This window comes from Condylura cristata, unplaced genomic scaffold (genome assembly GCF_000260355.1).
Source record: "Condylura cristata isolate star-nosed mole 26May11 unplaced genomic scaffold, ConCri1.0 scaffold00002, whole genome shotgun sequence".
Classification (NCBI taxonomy): domain Eukaryota; kingdom Metazoa; phylum Chordata; class Mammalia; order Eulipotyphla; family Talpidae; genus Condylura; species Condylura cristata.
The window spans coordinates 58,518,540-58,541,866 of NW_004567103.1; the positions used below are offsets into that span (position 1 = coordinate 58,518,540).

The window sequence follows — 23,327 nt, forward strand, 5'->3', positions numbered from 1 at the left end:
GGCTAGAGGTTCAAGGGTGGCGAGAGGATTCACCAGAAACAAGGTGGGGAGCTGAACAGGCTGAACACTGCTGAGGGGAGCAGTGGGTGAGACAAGACAGGTCTGCTGCACCATGTGGATCTCCTCCAGGGCTGGGGATAGAACTCGCACTGAAGCAGCCAGTTTGGCTTGGCTTTGCAGTGCTGTGCTCCAGCCGGCTGCACCAGCAGGGAGGGCCTGAGACATTTTTAAATGTTACTCTGAATTCTTGCTCAACACTACATTTTTAAAACACCAGTTTAAAATAAATGTTACACATTTGCCAATCCCAAGGAGTTTACTACATCAAGAATAATCCCAATTTTAAACTCCCAACTTTGAGCAATTATGTGTTAGTGCACCTGTCTGGTACAGGATGTTTATAAAGGGTGAGGCTATGGGTATCTGGGGTCAGTTTAGGGTCAGGGTGGAAAATAACTTCTCTAAAATTATTTTCTTGAAAAGTTAAAAAAGTAAGGAAAAAAGAATTTGAAGGAATTCTCCTTAAAATAGTCACTCTTAAGTCTCAAAATGACAAGAGAACCAAAAAAAAAAAAAAGCATAGCCATTTCAGATACTCGACATCAAAAGAAATCTGCCTCGTTGCTCTCACAGCCACTACAGATTGTGGTCAAATGGAAAACAGCAGTGAGATAACTAGCAGGACACATGTGGGCTAAGAAATAGCTGTTGTTTATTAAATATACAATTTTGGGAAATTTATCTAACCATTGTAAAATATAATAATGAAACTAACTCATCTAATGTTATGTATATTTATATAACAAAATATACACATAGGAATTAAATATAAAATAATTATAATAAGTGCATGTAAGGATCAAATATATCATAAGTATACAGTGAAGATAATAGTGATAGCCAGTCACATTTTTAAAGGTGTGACCAAGTCAATTAGTGCATCATTTTAATTTCATAAAATTAAAACTAACACTCTGACATCTTAAGATTTTTGGTTGCTATTTCTAGGCAGAGTGGGGATGGGGCTTGTATTAACTCTTTATATCTTATAATGTTCTTTGTAAGGCACAAATATTCATATATTTGTACAAATTAGTGAACATGCCTTCTAAGAGTGCCGTAACTTCTTAGTGGAAGATAGAGGGAAGGTCCTGGGTCATCAAACTTAAAATGAGAATTTGGTAGTATGTAGCCCCAGCCACATTCTCGCAGAAAACATCTTCAGTAGCAGGGTTATGGTTGAAACATGGTTATCTCATGTATGTATTTCATATCTTTCAGTGTCCTGATTCTGCACTTTTGTGCCACAGTCCATTAAACATATAGGTGAAGTATTTTACTTCTATTAAAATCACTCACAGCTGAACTGACTATCAGGTGACCAAAATTGTTTACGAAAGGCACAGAATGCCTTTAAAAGTTATTATACTATTTCGAAATTGTACACGGTACAACAATTTAATACTTAAATTGATATTTACCTCCACAAGCATGGTTCTATCAATAAAAAAAATTTTTATTTCTTAAATTCCAAGTATATTATTCTCATCCAAGTTGTTTTTTGTTTGTTTGTTTCTGACAGAGAACTTATATTAGGATGAAAAAAACAGTAACATATTTTTCAAAAGAAAAAACGAACTTGATTCTATCATGATGTTCACCTCATCTTTTCTTATAATCTAATCCTCTTGGTTGCAGCAGAGTTATTACAAAAACACGAGGAGAACATTCTTCCAAGCATTATTCCTTGTTGTATCATTTTGAATGTCAAAAACAGTAAATATTTCAAGGTCTTATCTCACCCTATATTGTTTGAATTCTTGAGATAGATTGTCCACTTTCCCTTACTCCCCAGTGCTTCTCTCATTATTTAGCCAGTCCCGCTGGATTTCTTCCCTTAAAGCCAACCATCTGTTTTAGCCTTCCGCTTAATCATTCCGGTTGCTCCCTCTTGTTCCCATTCCTACCAAAACACTTATCAATTCTGGATTCCCTAAAATGATAACACTGCAGGACTCACATTTACTTTTCTTTCCACTCCAGAGTCTACTTCCACCATTGTGCTTTAGATGCATTGTTCATAAATGTCTAGATGCCTTAATGCAAAAGTAACTGTTCTAGTCAAATGCTGCTTAATAGTATAGTTGTTATTCATGCATCCTGAGTATACTTCCATTGACAAGGCACACTGCAGCATTTCATATGTATTTTTGATCACCCTTTATGATAGTGTTCTCTGCTCTCACCAGGAACTTAAGTAAGGAACATTAGGAAGAATATGACATTGGAAGTCAGAAAGTCTTGTATAAATTCTGACTCTAAAGCTAATATACTGTCTGATAACAGATAAACATAAATGCACTAACAGGATTTTTTCTTTGAACTAAAGCAAGTCTGAATGAAAGCTGTTGTCAGTTAATGATGAGTAACCCAAGTTTAAAATAAATGGCTAAAAAGATAGCAGAATGAGACTTTGTCTTTCAAGTCTTTCACAGTGAATAACTCACCCCCAACATTAGGAGAGATTAGGAAGTTAGAGAAAAGCTTAATAAATTAAGTAAGCAAATTCAAAGACACTGAATATGTGGTAGTGACTCCTACTTCTCTGGCAAGGGAGAAAGGTACTTCTAATTTACCAAGCCCAATGACAGGGACTTCAGCTATTCATTTCAGAGATTGTCAGCTTTTAAGGGATCATAGGTGTTTACTGACTGTGAAATTATAACCTGAAATCATTTTTTGAGGATGCAATAAAAATGTACTTAAGGAATGTAACTTAAATTCCATGGTGTTTGGAGATATGCAGGGCAGGACATATCCTACAGGAGTCCAGGTAGAGAAAATGAGTCTGTGTTTAGAGAAACACATTTCCAAGTATCTCCATGGCAAGTAGCCAGAAGTTTCTAAGAGCAAGCAGACATGGAGGAGGCAGCCTGATCTATAGGACTGTCAGCTGATGCAGGGGAACGTGGTAGCATGTTGCCCCTAAAACAGTAATGAAGGAGAGGAGGGGGACATAGAGAAGTTACTGGTGTTTTGTTCAGTGAAAAAGTCTCTAAAACTCCTGCGCTAGCTATCTAAACACAGAAGCCTCACACAATGGACATTATGGTGGCCAGCAAATGCTATTCAAAAACTAGGATCACTTACTATTTGAAAATAAAATGTTTTTCCGACCAGGTTAAATAGCCAGAAAACCTCAGGTAAATCATTCAAAATGTAAGAAGGAACATGTAAGAAGGAGAGTAAATTTAGAAGAAATTCTGGGAGAAAGCCATTTCCAATAATTTAGCACAAACAAAAATGTCTCTTTCCCCTCTAGTGTGCTTAATTATAAAATGGGAATACTGCCATTTACTCTTGAGCCTAATTTGAGGACTGGAGAGGAGGACTAGAAGTTGGGAATTTATAGGTACCTCGCATAGTGATTTGCATTCAGAAGTTTCTCTGTAAACGGAAATTTACAAAATGACCCCAGACTATATATTCAATAATTTGTTAGCCCCCTTTTAGCTATCACTCAATTCCAACTACTTCATTTTTGCCCTGATCTTTTACAGAGTACACTATAGTAAGTCATAACACTGGACCATTTCCAGCTTCACTATGTCTTAATTTGCTAAACTCTCCTGCTGAAAAGGAAAAAAAAAAGATGACAAAATTGCTAGCTTAGACCAATACAAATCTGCACCTCTTTTATCCTTTCCAAATCTATTGGAAAAAAACCATTACAGTTCTATTTTGATTACAAAATCAAAGGCAAGCTTTCCTACCTTTTATATGCACTACATAATATCAGAATATATGTCATTATTCATTAATTTATACAATTATTCAATAAATATTTATTGAATGACCATTATGCAACAGAAACTCTTCAAAGAGCTGGGAATAGAGGAAATAAATAAAACACAGAAAGATGTGTGCATTCAACGTACTTAAGTTTTATGGGGGAAAGTTGATAATAAAGAAAACAAATAAGGAAAACCTCCATAGAAAGATACTATGCAGGGAGGAAAATAATGCAGTGTGAGTTTAAGTTTATATACTTTGGCAATGAGAGATCTCAGAGAGAAGTTAACATCTGACTAAAGACCTCGAAGGTATAGGAGTAAAGCAGGTGGATACTTAAGGAACAAACACCTCAAACAGAGGAAATAGAAGCTGCAAAAGCCCTAAATTGGAGGTATTCTGAGTGTATTCCAGTGTTCACCTATACCTGGAATTGAGAGAAAGTTGAATATAGATGAATGTAGATATAAAGGGATTAGTTCAAATGGAGCACTGTAGGGCATTGAAAAGACTTCAGTTTCTACAGTGAAAGAGATGTAGAGCCCAGGAGAGGTTAAAGCAAAGTAGTAGCACAAATTGGTATATATTAACAAGCTCACTCTGACATCTTGATCAGTTTGTAGGGTAGGGGGGGAAAAAAAGAAAGAAAACAAACCAAAAAACACTTAGTAGATTATACAAAATTTCAGGTGATAGACTGGTGGTTTGGAATGAAGGTGGTAGCAGAAATGAGGAGACTAATGTGAATTTGGTGATGCAGGACATGTGATTTACAACAGAGCATACTCAAATATTTTAGACTGCAAGGTTTGGCATAAGCACTGGAAGGACAGCATTCCATTTCCTAAAAAGATGAAATCCATGAAAAGAGGAAGTTTTGGTGCTGGTTTTGAATATGTTAATTTCAGATTTGTGTAAGAAACTTGAGTGAAGCTATCAAGAACATTCTCGTATATTCAGTTCTGGATGGACAGTGGTGAGGTATGGACTGGGGTTTGAGATGATATTTAAAATGATGAGAATGCATGAAATCACTAGGATAGTGACTACTGACTACTGGCAACTCCTATGACTAATTTTTTAGATATACATATATATTTAGAAAAATAAGGGAGAAGAAAAAGCACTGGCAAATTACCAGAAGGAATAGCCATTGAAGCATGAGAAAGTGATCTGGAAGTTAAGTTAAAGAAATAATTTTAAATGGAGTTTGAAATCAACAGTGTCAAATTATGCTTATAGTTTCAAGAAATATGAAAACTTTGAAATTATCACTAATTGTAGCAACATAAAGACCAGCAGTGACTTTGACAAGAAAAAAATTGCTGTTTTATGGGAGTTAAAAATAAATGAAGGGGCTTTTAGACAAAGTTAAGGGGAAGAATAGTTCAAAGCAGTAAGTATCTTCATCTCTTCCAACAAGATTTGGAACAACAGTAGAAAATAGAACATATCTGTAGGGAGAAATGTTGTCTTCAGGCTTATTTTGTTTACATATTTGCTTTTAAGGAAGAATAAATAGCACATTTACATGTAGTTAGGAATAGCTTAAGAGAGAAAATAATTGATAATTGAAGTGTCAGAATTGTTGGAACAATGCACTTGAGTAATTAAGAGGTAATGGAATTTATTGTGCAATAGATGGGCCTGGCAGACATTAGAAGCATGAACAATTCATTCATAGTAATAAGAGAAAAGATAGATTATAAGATCTCAAATGAAAGTATGAGAGTAGATGTGATGTAGGGACTAATGAAGATTTTCTTCATTAGTCAAACAGGAAGTAGTGGAGGTTTGAGGGGAGTGCTAATATTATGAATTAATAACTTACAAAGTGGAAGAGAGAACAGACAAGGAAATTGTCAAAGAATCCATGGACAGCATTAGTGTATTACATGAGAGTAGTGATCATGATGGTGAGTCAGCATGGCTGTCATTATAACCATATGCGTGGCCCTCAAATAAACTCAATATTGTATTACAACAGTCTCTTGAACACATATACAGACTTCTTATTTCTTGTGTCCCCTCATACCTTCCCTATCACTTGGAATCTCTGCTATTCTTTACACTAACAAAGTCCAGCCTATGATTCAAGGGGTAATCCATGGTTCATGTTTTCTATGAAGTTCTTATAACTAAATTATCTAGCTTATCTTTTATTCTTTCACATTCAATGTTTTCTAACATAGGGGAACACAAACGCAGAATTACATATTCAAATGTCAGCTGCATGATCTTGCAGAAGTTCCTCACCCATTTTAAAGTAAGTTCCCTCATCCAGAAAATAAGCACAATAAAATAAAATATAGTTCAATGGTTTTATTGATGAGTCAGTAAGTTATTATAGGTAAAATACTTATAGTAGTGCTTGGTACATACTCAAAGCATAACAAATACTGACTACTAGTTAATTTAGCATTATTACAGATATTAATTAAATCATACATTGAAATCGGCTCATGGGAAGAAAATCTTCCCCAATCACTATGCTTTATTAGTTCACTCAGGATAGGGACCATATGCTCTACTTGCTTTTAAATTTCTCAAAAAATAATGGTCAGAAAGGAGATTTGGGTGAGACCTTATGAACCTGAATTTTATTACACTGTAAATGTCAACTTTTTATACTGTTTAATGGTAAGTATTATATTATACTGTTATTTCCCTTGTCAATTTCTTAGACAATTTTGGAAAATTAACTCACTCTCTCACCAAGTATAACCAAAAAGCTTCCAATGACCTTTTACTGAATATGTCTTCCTATGTGCATACTATATCATTATTCACAAAGAAAAAGACATAAAAGAAACAGAAAAAATGACTTTCTTCAGGAGAAAAAAAAAGCTATTTACGATAATAAACAAATCTCTAGTGGAAAATATATCCTTACATGTGTATTTCTATCCTAAAGTTATGACCATAACATATGTTCTTAATAGTTTGAGAATGTACATAATAAAATATATTTAATTTTAATAATGTTTTAATGTAATAAAATCATATAGCTGCATTAAAACTTTACATATTAAAATTTAAGACCCAAACTCAAATTTTCTCATTTAGATAGAAATTATCATTCATAAACTGACTTGACTTCTACAAGGAGAATTTGCATGAGCGTAAGCATATTAACGATATATGAAAAATTTAGATACAGGTTTTATCTTGTGGTAGTAGGCAAAACTATATTAACTGTAACTTCAAATTTTATCAGCAAAATAACATCAAAAGTTGTCATTAGAATAATTCAATCTTCATTTACCACAATGATATAGATATATATTTACATATATATAAAACACAATGATATCTCTATATATACATATATGTGTGTATATATATATATTTACATATATATGTGTATATATATGTATATATATATAAAACATCTGTCTTAAAAAGATAGTAAGGGAGAATTTATGCAGAAGTAAAATATTCCTTCCAAATTGTATTTTTAAAACAATAGCACAAAGCACAACTATAGCTTTTTTATATTGTATCTATCTCCAAATGTTTATTAACATTTGAAATTTTTTATGTGATGAGTATGAAAAAAAAAACTCCCATAATTTAACTTCAAAGGCTAATATTCAAGGTCTAATTTTAGAAAGATAAGAATCTCAGAGAAAATTTAAATTACATTTCTCCCAATTATACTAACACTATAAAGATAAAGGTAGCACTAGTTTTACCAAGAAAAGATATAAAATGAGAATAGTGATTGGACTTTTAATCTTTGTTACACATCTTTTCTTTAAATTTTGAGAATTACTACAGTATTCATATACAGGCAAAAACTTTTCCTGTAAAGATAACAATTCTTTTTCTGCAGCCTTTTGGTTTACCCAGCGGTTTTATGCGTGGATATATGGAGAGGTATTTACACACATGTATTTGCGTTACAAACAGCAATACCACCATCTACTAATCACACACACTTGAAATGTTTAGAGTCATCATTTGAATCCTCTATTTTTTTCTCCCTTGCATCAAGTCACCAATTATGAGATTTCATTTCAAAATGTAATTCAGCTAATTTGCCTTTATAATAAGCTTGACACCTTCCTCGTTATTTGCTTCTGGATTAATATATAAACATACACACACATACAGACACACTCAGATACCACTAAAAGTTCAACCTCATCCCTTCTGAAGCTATCCTGAATTTGATGCTTATAATTTCCCTTTATTTTAATTTATCATTATAGATAGATTTATGTCCTAAAGCAATTATCCTAGACAAGTTCAATAGCTAGGAATGTGATAAGAATGTTATATCTGAACAAAAATAATGACAATAGTGAATGTTATTATATCTAAGCATCTCTCATCTATAATATATTCTCTATAAAATAGCAGCAATATGCCCTTCAATGTCATTTTCTTCACACATTTCTGTCTAAACTGCCTCACACCTTCATCATTCCTTGAAGGCCTCAGAATGGCTAGTTGCAACTTTCTGCTCTTGTTGAATTGTTTCATACTTCCTGTCGACACTGCATTGCTTTTCATCATCTTTGTCCATTCCTCATCCAAAAATTTATCCACTTTAAAAATCACTTTTACCTTTTCTTTGTAAAATTTTTAATTTTTAGAACAGCGTCTATTACAACTTAATGATATGAAACTTGATTTTCCATAATTAAAAAGATAAACACGTCTGCCCCAAGTTACAGAGACTTGCAGCCATGATACTGGATAAGTATGGAAACCACGTTAGTTCAAATAACCTAAGTAGGAGAAATCTTAGTAAAAATACAGTGACCATAATAGATTTTAAAAATCAAAAGTAAAGCATCTGTTTTCTTATTATGACCTTGCTAAACAAAAGTAAAACAAAAGTTGTTTAGACAACTTCAATATATAAGCTTATAATAAGACAAAGGAAATAATAACCTGGGTAAAAACTGAAGTTTATAGGTTCTCCCTGGTGGTGCAACAGGTTAAATCACCATATTATGAAGCTCCCTGAAGACACTGCAGTACGAGTTCGATCCCCGGCCAGGGAAATGACCCACATGACATGGCAGACCTCTACTGACCCGCCTGCTGCTCCCCTCAACAATGTACTTCGTCAGTCTGCTTGTTCTGCTCCCCACTCTGCCTCTGGTGAATCCTCTCACCACCCCTGCACCTCTGGCCTGTCCCACAGTTCTATAAGCATGAATGAATAAATCTTTTAAAAATTAATAATTTTATTAAAAAAAACTGAAGTTTAGTTATATCTATGTTCTTAAAAAGTAGTTGTTCAAACTAGAACTTATATTTTTCAAAGTGCTTTACTTCCTGCTCAGAAAGCTATCACCTATCTATCTAAACCTAGTATTATAGTCATTTACCCTAAAAACCAAGCTTCTTATAAAATGTTCCCCCTACCTCAATACCATATAACAATACTTCTAAATCCACAATCCCATATTATATAAATTTTTGTGTATTTTCTTTCTTGCAAGCATAATGATTCACAATGGAGAATTGTATCTGTTGTTTTTCATTGGTGCATGATTACCTATTGATAATTGATGGTTAAATAAACTAGTAAGAGAATTTTGTTTTATAAAAATAAGGTTGTGAATGAAAACTATATTTGCAACTCTGGGAAAATAGCACCTGTTCTTTAAAAATGACAGGTTGTAAGTGTAAAAGTAGAAGCTCCCACTCCTTGATTTCAAAGATATAACAAAGCTATAGCAACCAAACAATCTGAGAGTATTATAAAAACAGATTGTACAGTACAAAGCAATATACAGAACACAAATGATCCCTTACATATACAAAACCATGGCTATACATTGGGTCAGGACAGACTTTTAGGGGGGAAAATGCAGTTGGACACTTACTTTACTCTGCTTTGTACATAAAAATTAACTCAAACTAGACCAAAGATTAAGTATACTAGCTATACTTTTTAAAAAATTGGATAAAAACATACAGGGGGTGATTTATATGGATTCAGTATAAACTTTTTGAACATAAAGACAAAATCATAGGCCAAGAAGTAAAAATAGATTACACTGATTAAGGTAGAATTTAAAATTCCTGGTTAATCAAAACACATATTATACAGAATGACAAGGTAACCTACAGAATGAGAAAAATAATTTGTGAGTCATATATATGAAGTGGCTTCATATATATGAAGTCATATATATGAAGAGTACATAAAGACTTCTTTCTTACAGCTCAACAATAACAAAAACAATCTGATAAAAACATGGACTAGGGGCTTGCATAGACATTTCTCCAAAGATACAAATGACTATAAGCACATGAAAAGATACTTAAACACCACTACTCAGGCAAAACCTCATATACTTTTTGGTGGGTATAAAAAAAAAAACAGAAATTAAATAGTTGGTAAGGGTGTGGGAAAAATGGAATTATTACAACTTGGTATATATAACGGTAGAGCTGCAATGAACCAACTTGATGCTTTTTTAAAAAAAAATTGAAACAGTGTAAGGATATGATAGAACAATTCCACTATTGGTATACATATAAAAGAATTAAAAAACAGAGTATCAAAGAAATATCTGTAATTTTATGTTTAGGGTAGATTTATTTGCAGTAGCCAAAGAGTGGAAGTGGTCTAAAAGCCCATTTAATATACAAGTGGATAAACAGAAATAATGCATATATATAAAATGGAATATAATTTAAACTTGGAAAGTTAGGAAATTTTGACATATGCTACAAAATCGAAGAATCTTGAGGACATTTACTAAGTGAAATAAGACAGTAAGAGAAAGAAAAATGTTTATGATTCCATTCATATGAGGCACCAAGAACAGTCAAATAGAGACAAAATTAGAATGGTAATTATGAGCAACTAGAAATGGAGTCACTTAATGGGTGAGTATTTCATTTTGTAAGATATAAAGAATTCTAGACACCAGTTGCAAACAGTGTAAATATACATACTTGTAGAGACCTGAAAAAAAGTTTTTTCTCTTAGGATTTTTCTCTTAGGTACAGACGAATGAAACTGACCAAAAAAAGACTAACAAGAAAAAATATGTATCAATTTGATTTAATGTTAATATACTGGCTTTTAGAGAGAGAACTTTATTGACAAGAAGTTAAGGCACAAATATATGCTTAAAATCTGGAGCTTAACTATCATTTTAACAAGGGGTAATAAATTGTGAAGAAATGACAAGACAAAATAAAAAGGTGGTTGGTTTTTTAGAGCTGGCAACTATGTCAAATATGTAGAGAGAAATGCTAGAAGATAAAGTTTTTTTTTTACTAAGGTTTAGTTTATGCAGAATTATTCAGCTAATAATTTCTGTGATAATGGTTGTCATTTTCTCCCTGGCTCAAAAGAGAGAGACACCTTCAAAGGAATATTTGTGACTTGCTCTTAGGCAGATGGGGGAGAAAAGTAAAACTGTCCTGTGTCTGGTTTAGTTCAGCTGTCTTCAGCTCAAAATAATTACTATGTCAAAGTGGTATATTTGGATATGACATATTCTAATCCCTTTATACTTCACAGTACTGGATAATATACTTAAAAATACTTAAGATGGTAAATTTTACATTATATATATTTTATTAAATTAAGAATACACAAAATCATTAAGCCAGAAAATAAACTTTAATAAAGAGACTATTATGGTGTAGTTTAAGTAAGTATCAAGTTAAGTATTGAGTTAAATATGAAAAGTTTCTGTTTCTGCAGTATATAGATGTATCCACGGGAACACACCTAAAAATTTTATGCAACTTTCTTAAAGAAAGGTTATAGTGTAAAATTATTATTATCCCAAAGACAGTAATATTACTATCAGCTTCATCTCCTCCATTTGTTTAGATAGCAGATTATAGACAGATGATAGGTAGAAAGATAGATAGGTACACACACATAAATACACATAGACATTCTTACATATCACTTTTAATTTGGGTAGGGAAATTAATTCTACACATGAGCACTTTACATAAATCAAAGTATTACAGAAATTATTATCTTCACAGGCAAAATTTTTGCCAACATATGAAAGTTGTAGTATTTTTGAAATTAAAGAGAGAAGATGTGGAACAGAGATCAGAAATCCAATTAATATTTTCATTTTCTACTTCTTCTTTGTGCAATCAATGCTACATTTATCATATTTTAATTCATTGGAAAAATAATCCATGTAAATGGATAGGTGCACTTATGAGATTGAGCACAGAAAAAATGTACACTATATTTCCCTTTTATGTAGTAAATAAACTCTTTGTCCTTTGAGAGTGACTTATTCAGAATTTGTATGCTACAACTCTTCTTCCACTAATAATGCAGAGTGCTAGAGTCTTTCTCTCTTTATCAACTTGCAATTGTGCATACATAAGAAGCAGTTATTTGGTCTAGTATATAAATAGCTGAAATAAATTACTTATTTCCTCATTTTGCCCTGATGAAATATACTTAAAAGCCAGCTGCATTATAACCTTCAAATAACTCAATACCAGAACTTGAAGTGCTATTAAATGTATGAATACAAGTAAATGCTAAAGAACCTTAGTATTTTGTCTTAATTGCTGTAGCTGTTTTATAAATATGCACCGAATAATTAGTGTTAATTTCTTATTCAAAAAGAATTGCAGAGTCAAGAGAGAAGCCAATTGTTTACAGTTTTCTTACTTAGTCCACAAAAGGAATTAGAGGGCATAAGAGAATACCACCGCACATTAATAATAATAAACAATAATAATAAGCAATAATAAATAATAAAATATTACAACAAACAATAGATGAAAGCTCAATTCTGGTATTTGCCATTTTACAATATAGGTATGTTCATAAAATACTGTAATTAGCTGTTTGCATAAATATATTCTGTATGGTTTCCACAGATAGGACCTGTTATAGCCTTTTTCTTGTTGTTCTCGAAGCTAAGGCTGCAGTAGATAAATGACATGATAGGGATTGATTGGTTGCTTAACTGACTAGATCATTTATTCAGTGAAAGGAAACTGGGACTTAGAAATTTAATGGCTTGTCCATGATTCAACAGTATGTTGTAAAGTCACACCTTATACCTGTGTGCTTAGTTTCCGTGTCTAGAATTTTTCTCCTAATTACTTGAAAAATCTTTCCATAGTTCACTTTTTATTTTTCTATTTCTCTTGCTTATTTCTCCACATCATTGACTCATATATACACCTCACTGCTTATGATCATAGTCATAATGTTTTCAAAACTTCCATGAAAGCCTAGAGGCATCAAATGACATTGAAGAAATGTCTTAGCAAACCAAAATGTGTTCTTTTTGAACTTCTATGGAAAGAATTTAAGTACCATTAAAAAAAAAATAACATTTGCACAAATGCATCTATGCATTTAGTGTTTGTTTCACTGCTTTTGTATCTTCATGTAATATTATAAGCAAAGGTCTGTTACATTTCTAGCATTGCCTGCGTTCAGAACCCAGTAAATATTTAACATCTTGTATATTATTATACACACACACACACACATACACATATGTATATTGCTTACATGATAAATGTTCTCTATTCAAATGTAAGTTTCTCAATGAGGTTTTCCCACAGTACTCTAATTTCTATCCCAGACTGTTCTTACTTCTTTCATTTTTCCTAAATTATATGAAGCAGGGAATTTAGTTTTGTTCATCACAATATTAACAGCACATAGAACATATTAGCAAATTAGGAGCAGAAAATAATGTTTTTATTATTGTAATGAGTTTTTTTTCATGATTCTCTCTCCAAATATAAACATGAAAATCTTACTTTTAAAAATCAAACAAAATTGGACCTCCCTGGTGGCGCAAAGTGTTAGGTTAGGTGTCAGCACTATGAGGCTATGTCAGCACTATGAAGCTATATCAGTAGCTACTGCAACACAAGTTCGATCTGAAGTCAGGATGCCATCTACATGTTGCAGCAGACATCTCCTGTCTTGCCAACTGCTTCCCTCAGCAGTACATTTCAGTAGATCCACCTGTTTTACTCCCCACTAGGGAATCCTCTCATCCTCTTCCCTGGATCTTTGGTTTACACCCTAGCTTTTGTGTGTATAAATAAATAAAAAATAAATCTTTTTTAAAAAAATCAAGCAAAATTATATATATATATATTTACTTGCCTCCCGAAAGCCTGTTCTTTATCCAAACTATATAAATTCATAAACGTATATGTTTACAGTTGATGAGAAATATAATATTTAATGCTGAGATATCAACATATGAAGTTATTAATCACTTTTCTTAAAATTCTGAATCACAACATTTTTAAAAAATTATGCAGAATGCTTTACTGAAAATTTAAAATGATAACACAGTTCACCAAAGAGGCAGGTTATAACATCAATACACAAAAGTCCATTGCCTTCCTATATGTCAACAATAATCCAGAAGAGAAGGAAATTAAGAAGATTATTAAGAAGATTATCCCATTTACAATCACACCAAAATAAATAAATAAACACCTACAAATAAACCACAGAAGCTAAGGATCTATGCAAAGGAACCTATAAGAAACAGAGAAGACACAAAGAAATGGAAAGATATAAACATCTAATAAGTTGGAAAAAGCAGCACTGCCCAAGTGAACATTTTGCCCAAAGCAATATAGATTCAATGCAATCCTTATCAATTTTTCAGAGGCATGTTTCAAAGAAATAGAACTAACATTAATGAAATTCATGCAGAATCACAAAAGACCCCAAATAGCTAAAGCAAGCCTAAAAAAAAAAAAAAAAAAAAAAAAAGAGAGAGAATGAAGGAATTATATTTCCAGACTTCAAATTTACTACAGAGGCATAATAGTTCAAAAGGCATGGTACTGGAACAAAAACAGACAGACACACAAAGCAATGCAATCGAATTGAGACCCCCAAAGTAAACCCACATTAATATAAACAGCTAATCTTTGACAAGGAGTTAAGCATACACTGGAACAAAGGAAGCCTCTTCAATAAATGGTGTGAAAATTGGACAGCCACACCCACAGTTGGATAGCAACCCCACTCCTAGATATCTACCCAAAAAAATATAAAAACAATAACTGAAAGATAAATTTGCACTATCATGTTCACAGAAGTTTTACTAACAATAGTATAAATATGAAAACAATGAAAATGTCCCAAAATAGAAGAATGGATAAAGAATATGTGATATTCACACACAATGGAATATTTACATTCAGTGACCAAAATTAGTAAAGCAGCCTAACAGTACTTACAATATGCTACTACAATGATTATTTGTGACATTATAATTTTTGTTTCTCAAAAATTCATTTTTATATTATAGAATATATTGGATATATCATATTGTTTTTATATTACTAAATTAAATGTATCATATTATAAGCAAATCAACGTAAGTATTTAAACATTGACAAAGATGGACTGTACATAACTTAACTGAATTTTGTCCTAAGGCTTTATCACAAGTACCTCCAAGAAAAATTAATTTTATCTTGTCTCTTATCTGTGAAGACCTGGACTATTTACTTATTTTATTCCTCTGAACACATCCTCAAACATTTGTAGATGGATATTAAGGTCAAACACAGCATTAAACTACTTGGCCAATTTTCTGAATTCAGCAAGTCAGTTTAAAGGTAAAGTCTGTAAAATGCACTTAAGAATTTGAACAAAGTCACTTTTTGATCTGGTTCAGACACTTCATAAACGAATGTAAACTCAAGTTTTCCACTAAAATAAATTAAATGTATTATTAAATGAATTATTTGTGAATCCTATTTTTAAAGCCTTTATATAATTGATAGCAATCATCATTGAGTCTAGCTTAATATGGTCACAGCGCTGAAGTAAAACTCAAAATTGAACTGTAACTGACCAATAACAAAATTTAAAATAAAAATGTGTTCTACATTAAAAAGAATTTTTTTTTTGTAGTCTGATTTATGTTGTGTTTGCAACATTAATTATTCCCAGGAGTCCCTGATGGCATAGGGGTTAAGTCTCAGCATTCTCATGCTTTCACTACTGTGGCCTGAGTTTGATCCCCAATTAACCTAGCTAAAGTAGGTAACCCACAAGGCACAGCACACCTCTCCTGTCTCACACACTGCCCGCCTCAGCAGTGTATTTCAATAATCTGCCTCTTCTGGCCCCTACTCTGTCTCTAGTGAATCCTCTCAACCCCACGTTTTTGGCCTACACACTAGTTCTTCTACACAAAAAGTATTTTTTTAAAGGATTTATTTATTTATTTATGCATACAGAACTGGGGTACAGGCCAGAGGTACAGGAATTGAGAGGATTCACCAGAGACAGAGTGGGGTGCAGAACAGACAGATTGAGAAGTACACTGCTGAGGAGAGCAGCAGGAGGTCAGGAGATGTCTGCTGTGCCATATGGGTCACTTCTGGGGATGGGGATCCAACTGGCACTGAAGCAGCTGTGTCCAGCTTGCAGTGCTGCACTCTAAACCGTTGCACCACCAGGGAAGGCCCACAAAAACAATTTTTAAAAATAATTAATTAAAAAAATTATTCTAAGGCAGTCACACCATTAAGTCATTAAAGATTACCTATAAATGTCCCCAGTGAATCTGACATACAATTTATGACTTTTTAAGGAATCCTGGACAATATCTGATTTTTTTTCAATAAAAGCATAATTTGTGGTGTAAAAATAAAATAAAAAATTATTTCACTACAATGATTTCATAGACTATTTATAAAACCTTAAAAAAATATCCACAGTGGCCCTCCCTGGTGGCGTAGCGGGTTAAAGCACAGCACTGAGAATCTAAAGCCGCTTCCGCATGAGTTCGATTCCCGCCTGCCCCGGAGGTGACCACATGGCGCGGCAGACCTCTCCTGACCCGCCCGCTGCTCCCCTTAGCAGTGTACTTCATCGATCTGCCTGTTCTGCTCCCCACTCTGTCTCTGGTGAAGCCTCTTGCCCAGTTCTGTATACACAAATAAATAAATCTTTAAAAAAAAAAATCCACAGTAAGTATAGTATTTTCTGTAATTTTTATACTAAGAATATTATTAGACTGAAGAATACCTTTATTTCTCTCATTTTGATATATTATACACTGTGACTTCATACTCTGTATTGGTTTTCTTTTTTAGGTACTATTGATTTATAACTGTAAATTTCAAGTGTACTATTTCATGTTTTGATCTCATCTACATCATTATAATCACCAACAAGGGTTTAGGTTCCATCCAATATCATACAATTGCCTTATTTACCTATCATAGCACTACTAAGCCCTTCCCCTTATGGTAACCACTATTTCACTGGTGAATCTAGTGGTTGATCTTTTTTCTTTTTTCATTTGCTCTGTTTATTTATTTACCACATGAGTAAAATTTTATTTTTCTTTCTCTAGCTGACATTCACTTAGCATAATCCCTTAATGACCTTAACATAAATTCTATCCATGTTGTCATGAATGGTATAATTTCCTCTTTTTTATAGTTGAGTAGTATCCCTTTGTGTACATAATTTGAATCTTTTGAGTTTTTAGTTACAGACTTACCTATTCAAGCACTAATTATGCAAATATGTTAAATGACTATTTAATGAAGATGTTGCTTCTTTCACAATTCTTACCTAAATAATGCACAATCTGATCAAATTCAATTTATTTATGTTGTAATAGTTCAAATTTGAGGTTTTTAAAAAATTTATAATAGTGTTTATTCAAACGCTTTCCAGAATATAGGAAAATATGACACATAAGTATCACATTTACCCATCTGTTACCATATAAGTCACATTTACCCATATCATGATACAGTATATAAAACAAAATAATAAAAAACCATTATAGAACATTATTGTCTCAGTATCCAAAATGCTCAGTTATTTATAAGAGTGTTCATTGCATGTGAGTGTCACAGAAACTATTATCCTAAATGTGAAACACTGAAAACAATACATTACAAATATATCTATAGGAAAGCAAACAAACATATACAAGTATGGCCAGAAGTATCTCCAAACTGTATTGAGTTTGGAATACACAATGTAATATTTGATGATTTAACAATTTTAAATCATATGAGAGTGTAAGATACTATCACAGAGCTATAAAATGAATATTTTGACAATCCAGTACTATTTGGTTACTCTATTTACACTTAACTGAAGTAATACGGAATGGAAAAAAAATCCGATTTTAGTAAATATGAAGCTACTACCACTGCCACACTAATAATGTAATATAACCAATTATAAGTGGCAAGCTTTAGTTTAATTAACTGATCTTATTGAATGCAGAGAAATTCATAATACCTGTCTAAAAGAACAACTTCTACTTATATATAGAAATACAGAAGTGTATTCTAGGGCATATTTTGTTAACTTGAAGATTTTCTAAAATCTTAGGCTATGTATTTTCTTAGTTCCAAGAGATTACATTGTAAGAACTGTATAGAAGGATGGCAATCCTTTTTGTTACTTCCATTTAAAATAAGATCAAGTACATAGAGCATAGCTTGCAGGCCATCACATATATTTTGAAAGTTTCAACATCATTTTTCATACGTTATTGTAGTTTTCAAGTGAGTATTTTTACATGGCTAACAGATGAACATTATATAATATATAGCAGCATAAATTGCTGGAATCCATAATAAATATTTTAAAGGGTCAAAGAATCATACAGACAGTTGGCTATTTTTATGCCAGAACAACAAAGCACATAGTTTTTCAAAGCAAAGTATAAGAGCATTCCATGCAGGCAAGCAAATAATCTGTCAAAGAGCATGTTACTCTCTGGTTAGTAAGATAAAGCAAAGCAAAAATAAATAAATAAAATAAAGAATTTCATGAAGCAAAACCTTTTAGGTTTGTGTATATGCAGTATCTTTATTAGTGACATATTTTGAGCTGTCAGGGATTAAATAGTTCATATTTGTCATCATATGCATGCACAGTGAATTCCCACTGTCGTATGAATAGTCAGATATTGCAGTTCTGGAGCCAAAATAATACGAGTTAATTGAAGCTCTGATATATTCTAAGATGTGGGGACTACTAATACATAAAATTATATAAACGTGAACTTACCCTTCTAGTCTTACATCTGGCAGACTTCTGTTAAGAGCAATCAAATCACTGGCCATGAGATTGAACTGATTGATTTTAAACAGTTCTTTCATTTTCTCCTGGTCATCTTTAGGAATCAGCACAGCCTTTCCCATTTCTCCTGGTCCTTCTTGGTTTCTTGAAATAACAGCTGTAGAACACACACAGATACACACATACATGCAAACACAGATAATGAACTGAATAAATGTATGTATCAGATTAGATTTAAAAGTGTATTATTTATAGACGGACTTAGTAATATAATCAAGACTTTCTTACTTATCATCCATCTGTTATATTAAAAAATATCTTAATTTATTAATTCCATATTGTATCTTATCTTTCAGGTTTAGACATATTACATTATCTGACAAATCATTAAAACCACAACCATGCAATACAAAACACCAAAGCTTAAAACTTCTATCATACCTTTAAATGTCATAGATATCTGAATCACCATTGTGAGGAAAACATTTGGTTGATCAGATATACCCACTATATAATTTATAAGAGGAAAACAACTATTTTGCTAAACCATTGGGGATGTAGGCCTATTTGCATATATAATAGTGTTATTTTTATTAGTGCACTTTATTTTTGCTCCTTCCGTCTATAAAAACTCAATAATGCATTCTGCCTCAACTTTGACTCAGCTCAGTGAATAAATTTTATAAAGTAGAAGTACACTCTGAGACAATCTAGTTCTTCTACAGAAAGATTGATCAACAAAGTAATTAAAACAGATGTCTTATCCAACTCAGAGATGCATAAAATTAGCCACCGTGGTATTAAATAAAAATAAAATTCATATTTATTTTTAATTTACAGAAATAATCCACAATAGTACTTAATATTAGTAATGAGACATTTATATATGCATTATAAATAAATTTGCATGTATTAATATAAGCTCAAAATTTTCTCTTGATAGTGGAACACAATTAAAAATGTGTGGATATGGAAAATAAGGAGTTTAATTAGATCACAAATCAGATCCTAAGCAGATAGATGAAGAAGAACCACTTAACTAAAGCAAGTATGTGATTTATCTATTTTCAATCCCCAAAGTTAACTCTTAATAAAAATAATAGTTAATGTAACATTGACAAATGTTTCTTAATAACAATGCAAATTAATTGTTTAAATATTTGTAGCTATCAATTTTATAATCATGGATCAGTTATTCTTTTGTTCTTGTCCATCTTGTTTTTTTCTTAAACTATTTAAATAATTTCAAAGCTTAGTTTAATGAAGGTTCTATGCCAATGCATAGACTTAATGTATATACTACAGTGAATGATTGCATCACCTTGCCCTATAATATTTACACACAAAAATAAAGGTTACAAATTATGACTCAATTAAAAAATATGCTTTAAGGAATACAGATTGTACCCAAAGTTTTGCCTTCCCAGAAGATCAAGGTATGATTACATGTTTGTACATGTCTGAAAAGAAAATGTATTGTTTCTCTTTCATCTCTTTGATAAATAGTATATAAATTGTTGTATCCATAGAAGGAAGCTATCTAGCAATAGAATATACCATAAGATTATTTCATGAGGTAAAATAGGATACTTATGTATAAAAAGGTCAGAAACAATATAGCAAAATCAGCTTATTTCAATAAAATACTAGTTATATGATACATACCCATATGTCACCAATGAACTTAGTAGTGGTTTATTAGAAAAGTTTGTTTCCCCCCCCCCCCCTTAACATTATATATACTTTCAGAATCAGGTCAATATTACCTACTATGGTGATTTTAAAAAAAGATTTATTTATTCGTATAGAACTGGGATACAAGCCAGTGGTGCAGGGATGGTGAGAGGCTTCACCAGAGACAGAGTGGGGAGCAGAGCAGGCAGATTGATGAAGTACACTGCTGAGGGGAGTAGCGGGCGAGACAAGGAGAGGTCTGCTGTGCCATGTCATCTCTGGGGCAGGGGCTTGAACTCACACTGAAGTGGCTACCGCTTGCAGTGCTGTGTCCTAACCCATTGTGCCACCAGGGAGGGCCCCACTCTGGTGATTTTTAGCTACATAGTAATTAAAAATATGGCATAAGTGAGGATAAATATAACCTGACTTTTATTGGTGACAAGTATAACATATTAGCATGAAAAAGAAGGGATGAGTTTGGGTGAAGTTCCCCAAGGAAGGCTTCTGTGTTTACAACCCGTAAAGAATTATGGTCTGTTCTATCAGGACAGCTCCTCCCAGGAACTTCACTACAATTTTCCAATAAAGATGACAGTTGAACAAGACGAGCAGCAAAGTACTTAACTGCTTTTTAGGAATAATAAAATTCCTATATTAGTATAACATTTTTCACTTTCCTTTCATTATCGTGCATACAAAACCTTCTATATACCTATTAAAGCTAAGAAATACAACAGAAAGTATCTTGGCAAATGTTGTAATCATGTTTCCTGAAGACAACTGTTTAAAACAAACTGTTTAAAACAAAGTTTTAAATGATTCAGTAAAATAATGCTGAAATATGAAATTATTGCCTTTGCATTAAGAATAAGTTTCCTCATTAAAAGTATTTAAAAGGCCAAATTCTGTAATGGTTCTGGTATTAGCTTTTTTTCCAGTTCTAAACAGGAAACCCCCACTTCCCTACCGTCCATACTCTGCAAAAACAACATGAATTCTTTTGAAGTAAATGTACCCATTTTAGTTGCCAGATGCTTTGGAAAGTTCTTTGTATGGGATGATCTAAAGTAAAACAATGATTATTTTAAAGAAGCCCCTTAGGCCTCCTTGAAGACCTAGGGGTTAAGTCCCAGTGCGATCACACTATCACAACTGTGGGCTGAAATCTATCTAGAGCTAACCCACCTATTGGAGCAACAGATCTCGCCTGTCTTGCCAGCTCACTGCTCCCCTTAGCAGTTCATTTCAATAGATCCACTCTGTCTCTGATGAATCCTTTCACCCCCCTGAACTTCAGGCCTACACCCCAGTTTTTCTATGTGTGAATAAATAAAAATAAATTATAAACAAAAATAAAGAAGCCCCTTATACAGTCCAACATTCGTGGTTTTCTCTGGGCTGAATTCCACTTAAATATCCTAACATACTTTCCTACAAATCTTCAACCATTTTGATTATGTTATTCAATAAATTTAAGAAAGTATGAAAATATATCTGCAATAAATAGTTTATGGCAGACTAATATGTTTTACAACAAACCACAACATAAAAAAATTAAGATAAAAACTTAAAAAAAAAATCTGTATTTTCTTTTTTCATCCCCAACCATGAATCCTATGCACCTGTAGGTGCAGAGAGTACATTCTGGAAATCACTGTAGACATAAAGTTGTGATAACATGCAGTACTTCAGATCTCCAGACACATTGCTGTCACAGGGTATTGTTTGTTGTTATTGGTTGGTTGTTAGAAAGGTGATATTTTACTTTGGTACTCACTTCAGCACTGCACATGGAGTTGGCCTTCTTACGAACTATTATTTTTATAAGTCAAATCTTATTAAATCTGATGATATATAAATTTGGGGTGTACGGCTTTACATTTCTCTAGGCATGCAAAGTAAGTTGCACCCAATACCAAATTCTATTACTATCCCCATGATTATTGAGTAATCTTAATGGCACAATACTGAAGAAAAAAAAATCTAGTTTCTGAGGATAAAACTAGGGATTAGATGCAAGTGTTAAGGATGTCTTTCTGCCTTTCCTTATAACAAGTTAGACTGTCCACATCTCATGGAAAATGGATATAAAGGTGTTGTATATAGGTTTATGTTCTGGTGGGGATGGTAAGTAAATGAGATTGGTGAGGGTGGTGGGGGGGAGGGATACAGAACTGGAAAGATGAGTTTAGGATGGCAGAGCACATAAGGTAGAACCTTTAAAATATAACTTGCTAATTTTTTTTTTTGATGTTCATGAGTATATCTCCTGAAAGATAGTTAAAGTTTTGCTAATAGACGTGACAATTACTAAATATCATTAAGCTCATGAAGGTCCTAAGTCTGCATGTCAGAAAGATCAGATATAGCTCCAAGAGGAATCTCACATATCAGTACATTTAGGTAAATAAATATAATAGTTTTTTCAATTTAACTGTCAGGTAATAAACCCAGAAGATTTCTTATTACATAAATTGTTATTTATTTTTAAATCAGATTTTTAAAAAAGATTTATTTATTTATTATACAGAACTGGGGTACAGGCCAGAGAAGTGAAGGGTGAGAGGATTCACCAGGGACAGAGTAGGCAGTAGAACAGTACACTGCTGAGGAGAGCAGGGGGCGGGTCAGGAGAGGTCTGCTGCACCACGTGGATCTCCTCCAGGGCAGGCGGAAATTGAACTCATGTGGAAGTGGCTTAAGCTTCTTAGTGCTGTGCTTTAAGCCCTGCGCCATAAGGGAGGGCCCTAAATCAGATCTTTTTTTAGAAGCTTCGACAATAATTCCAGGTTTCAAAATAAACCACAAAATGATATGAATTAGCCAG

The 23,327-nt window shown here is 32.7% G+C and overlaps 1 protein-coding gene across 2 annotated transcripts in view; it reads right to left on the minus strand.

Annotated features, from left to right (window-relative positions):
* Positions 1 to 23,327, minus strand: part of GALNT13 (polypeptide N-acetylgalactosaminyltransferase 13) — a 413,355-nt gene that overhangs the window by 232,315 nt on the left and 157,713 nt on the right. For both annotated transcript variants that reach the window (XM_004674649.2, XM_012728953.1), the window contains exon 4: positions 18,812 to 18,980. In XM_004674649.2, the coding sequence (XP_004674706.1) occupies positions 18,812 to 18,980 (169 nt within the window). The remainder of the gene's footprint in view (positions 1 to 18,811; positions 18,981 to 23,327) is intronic.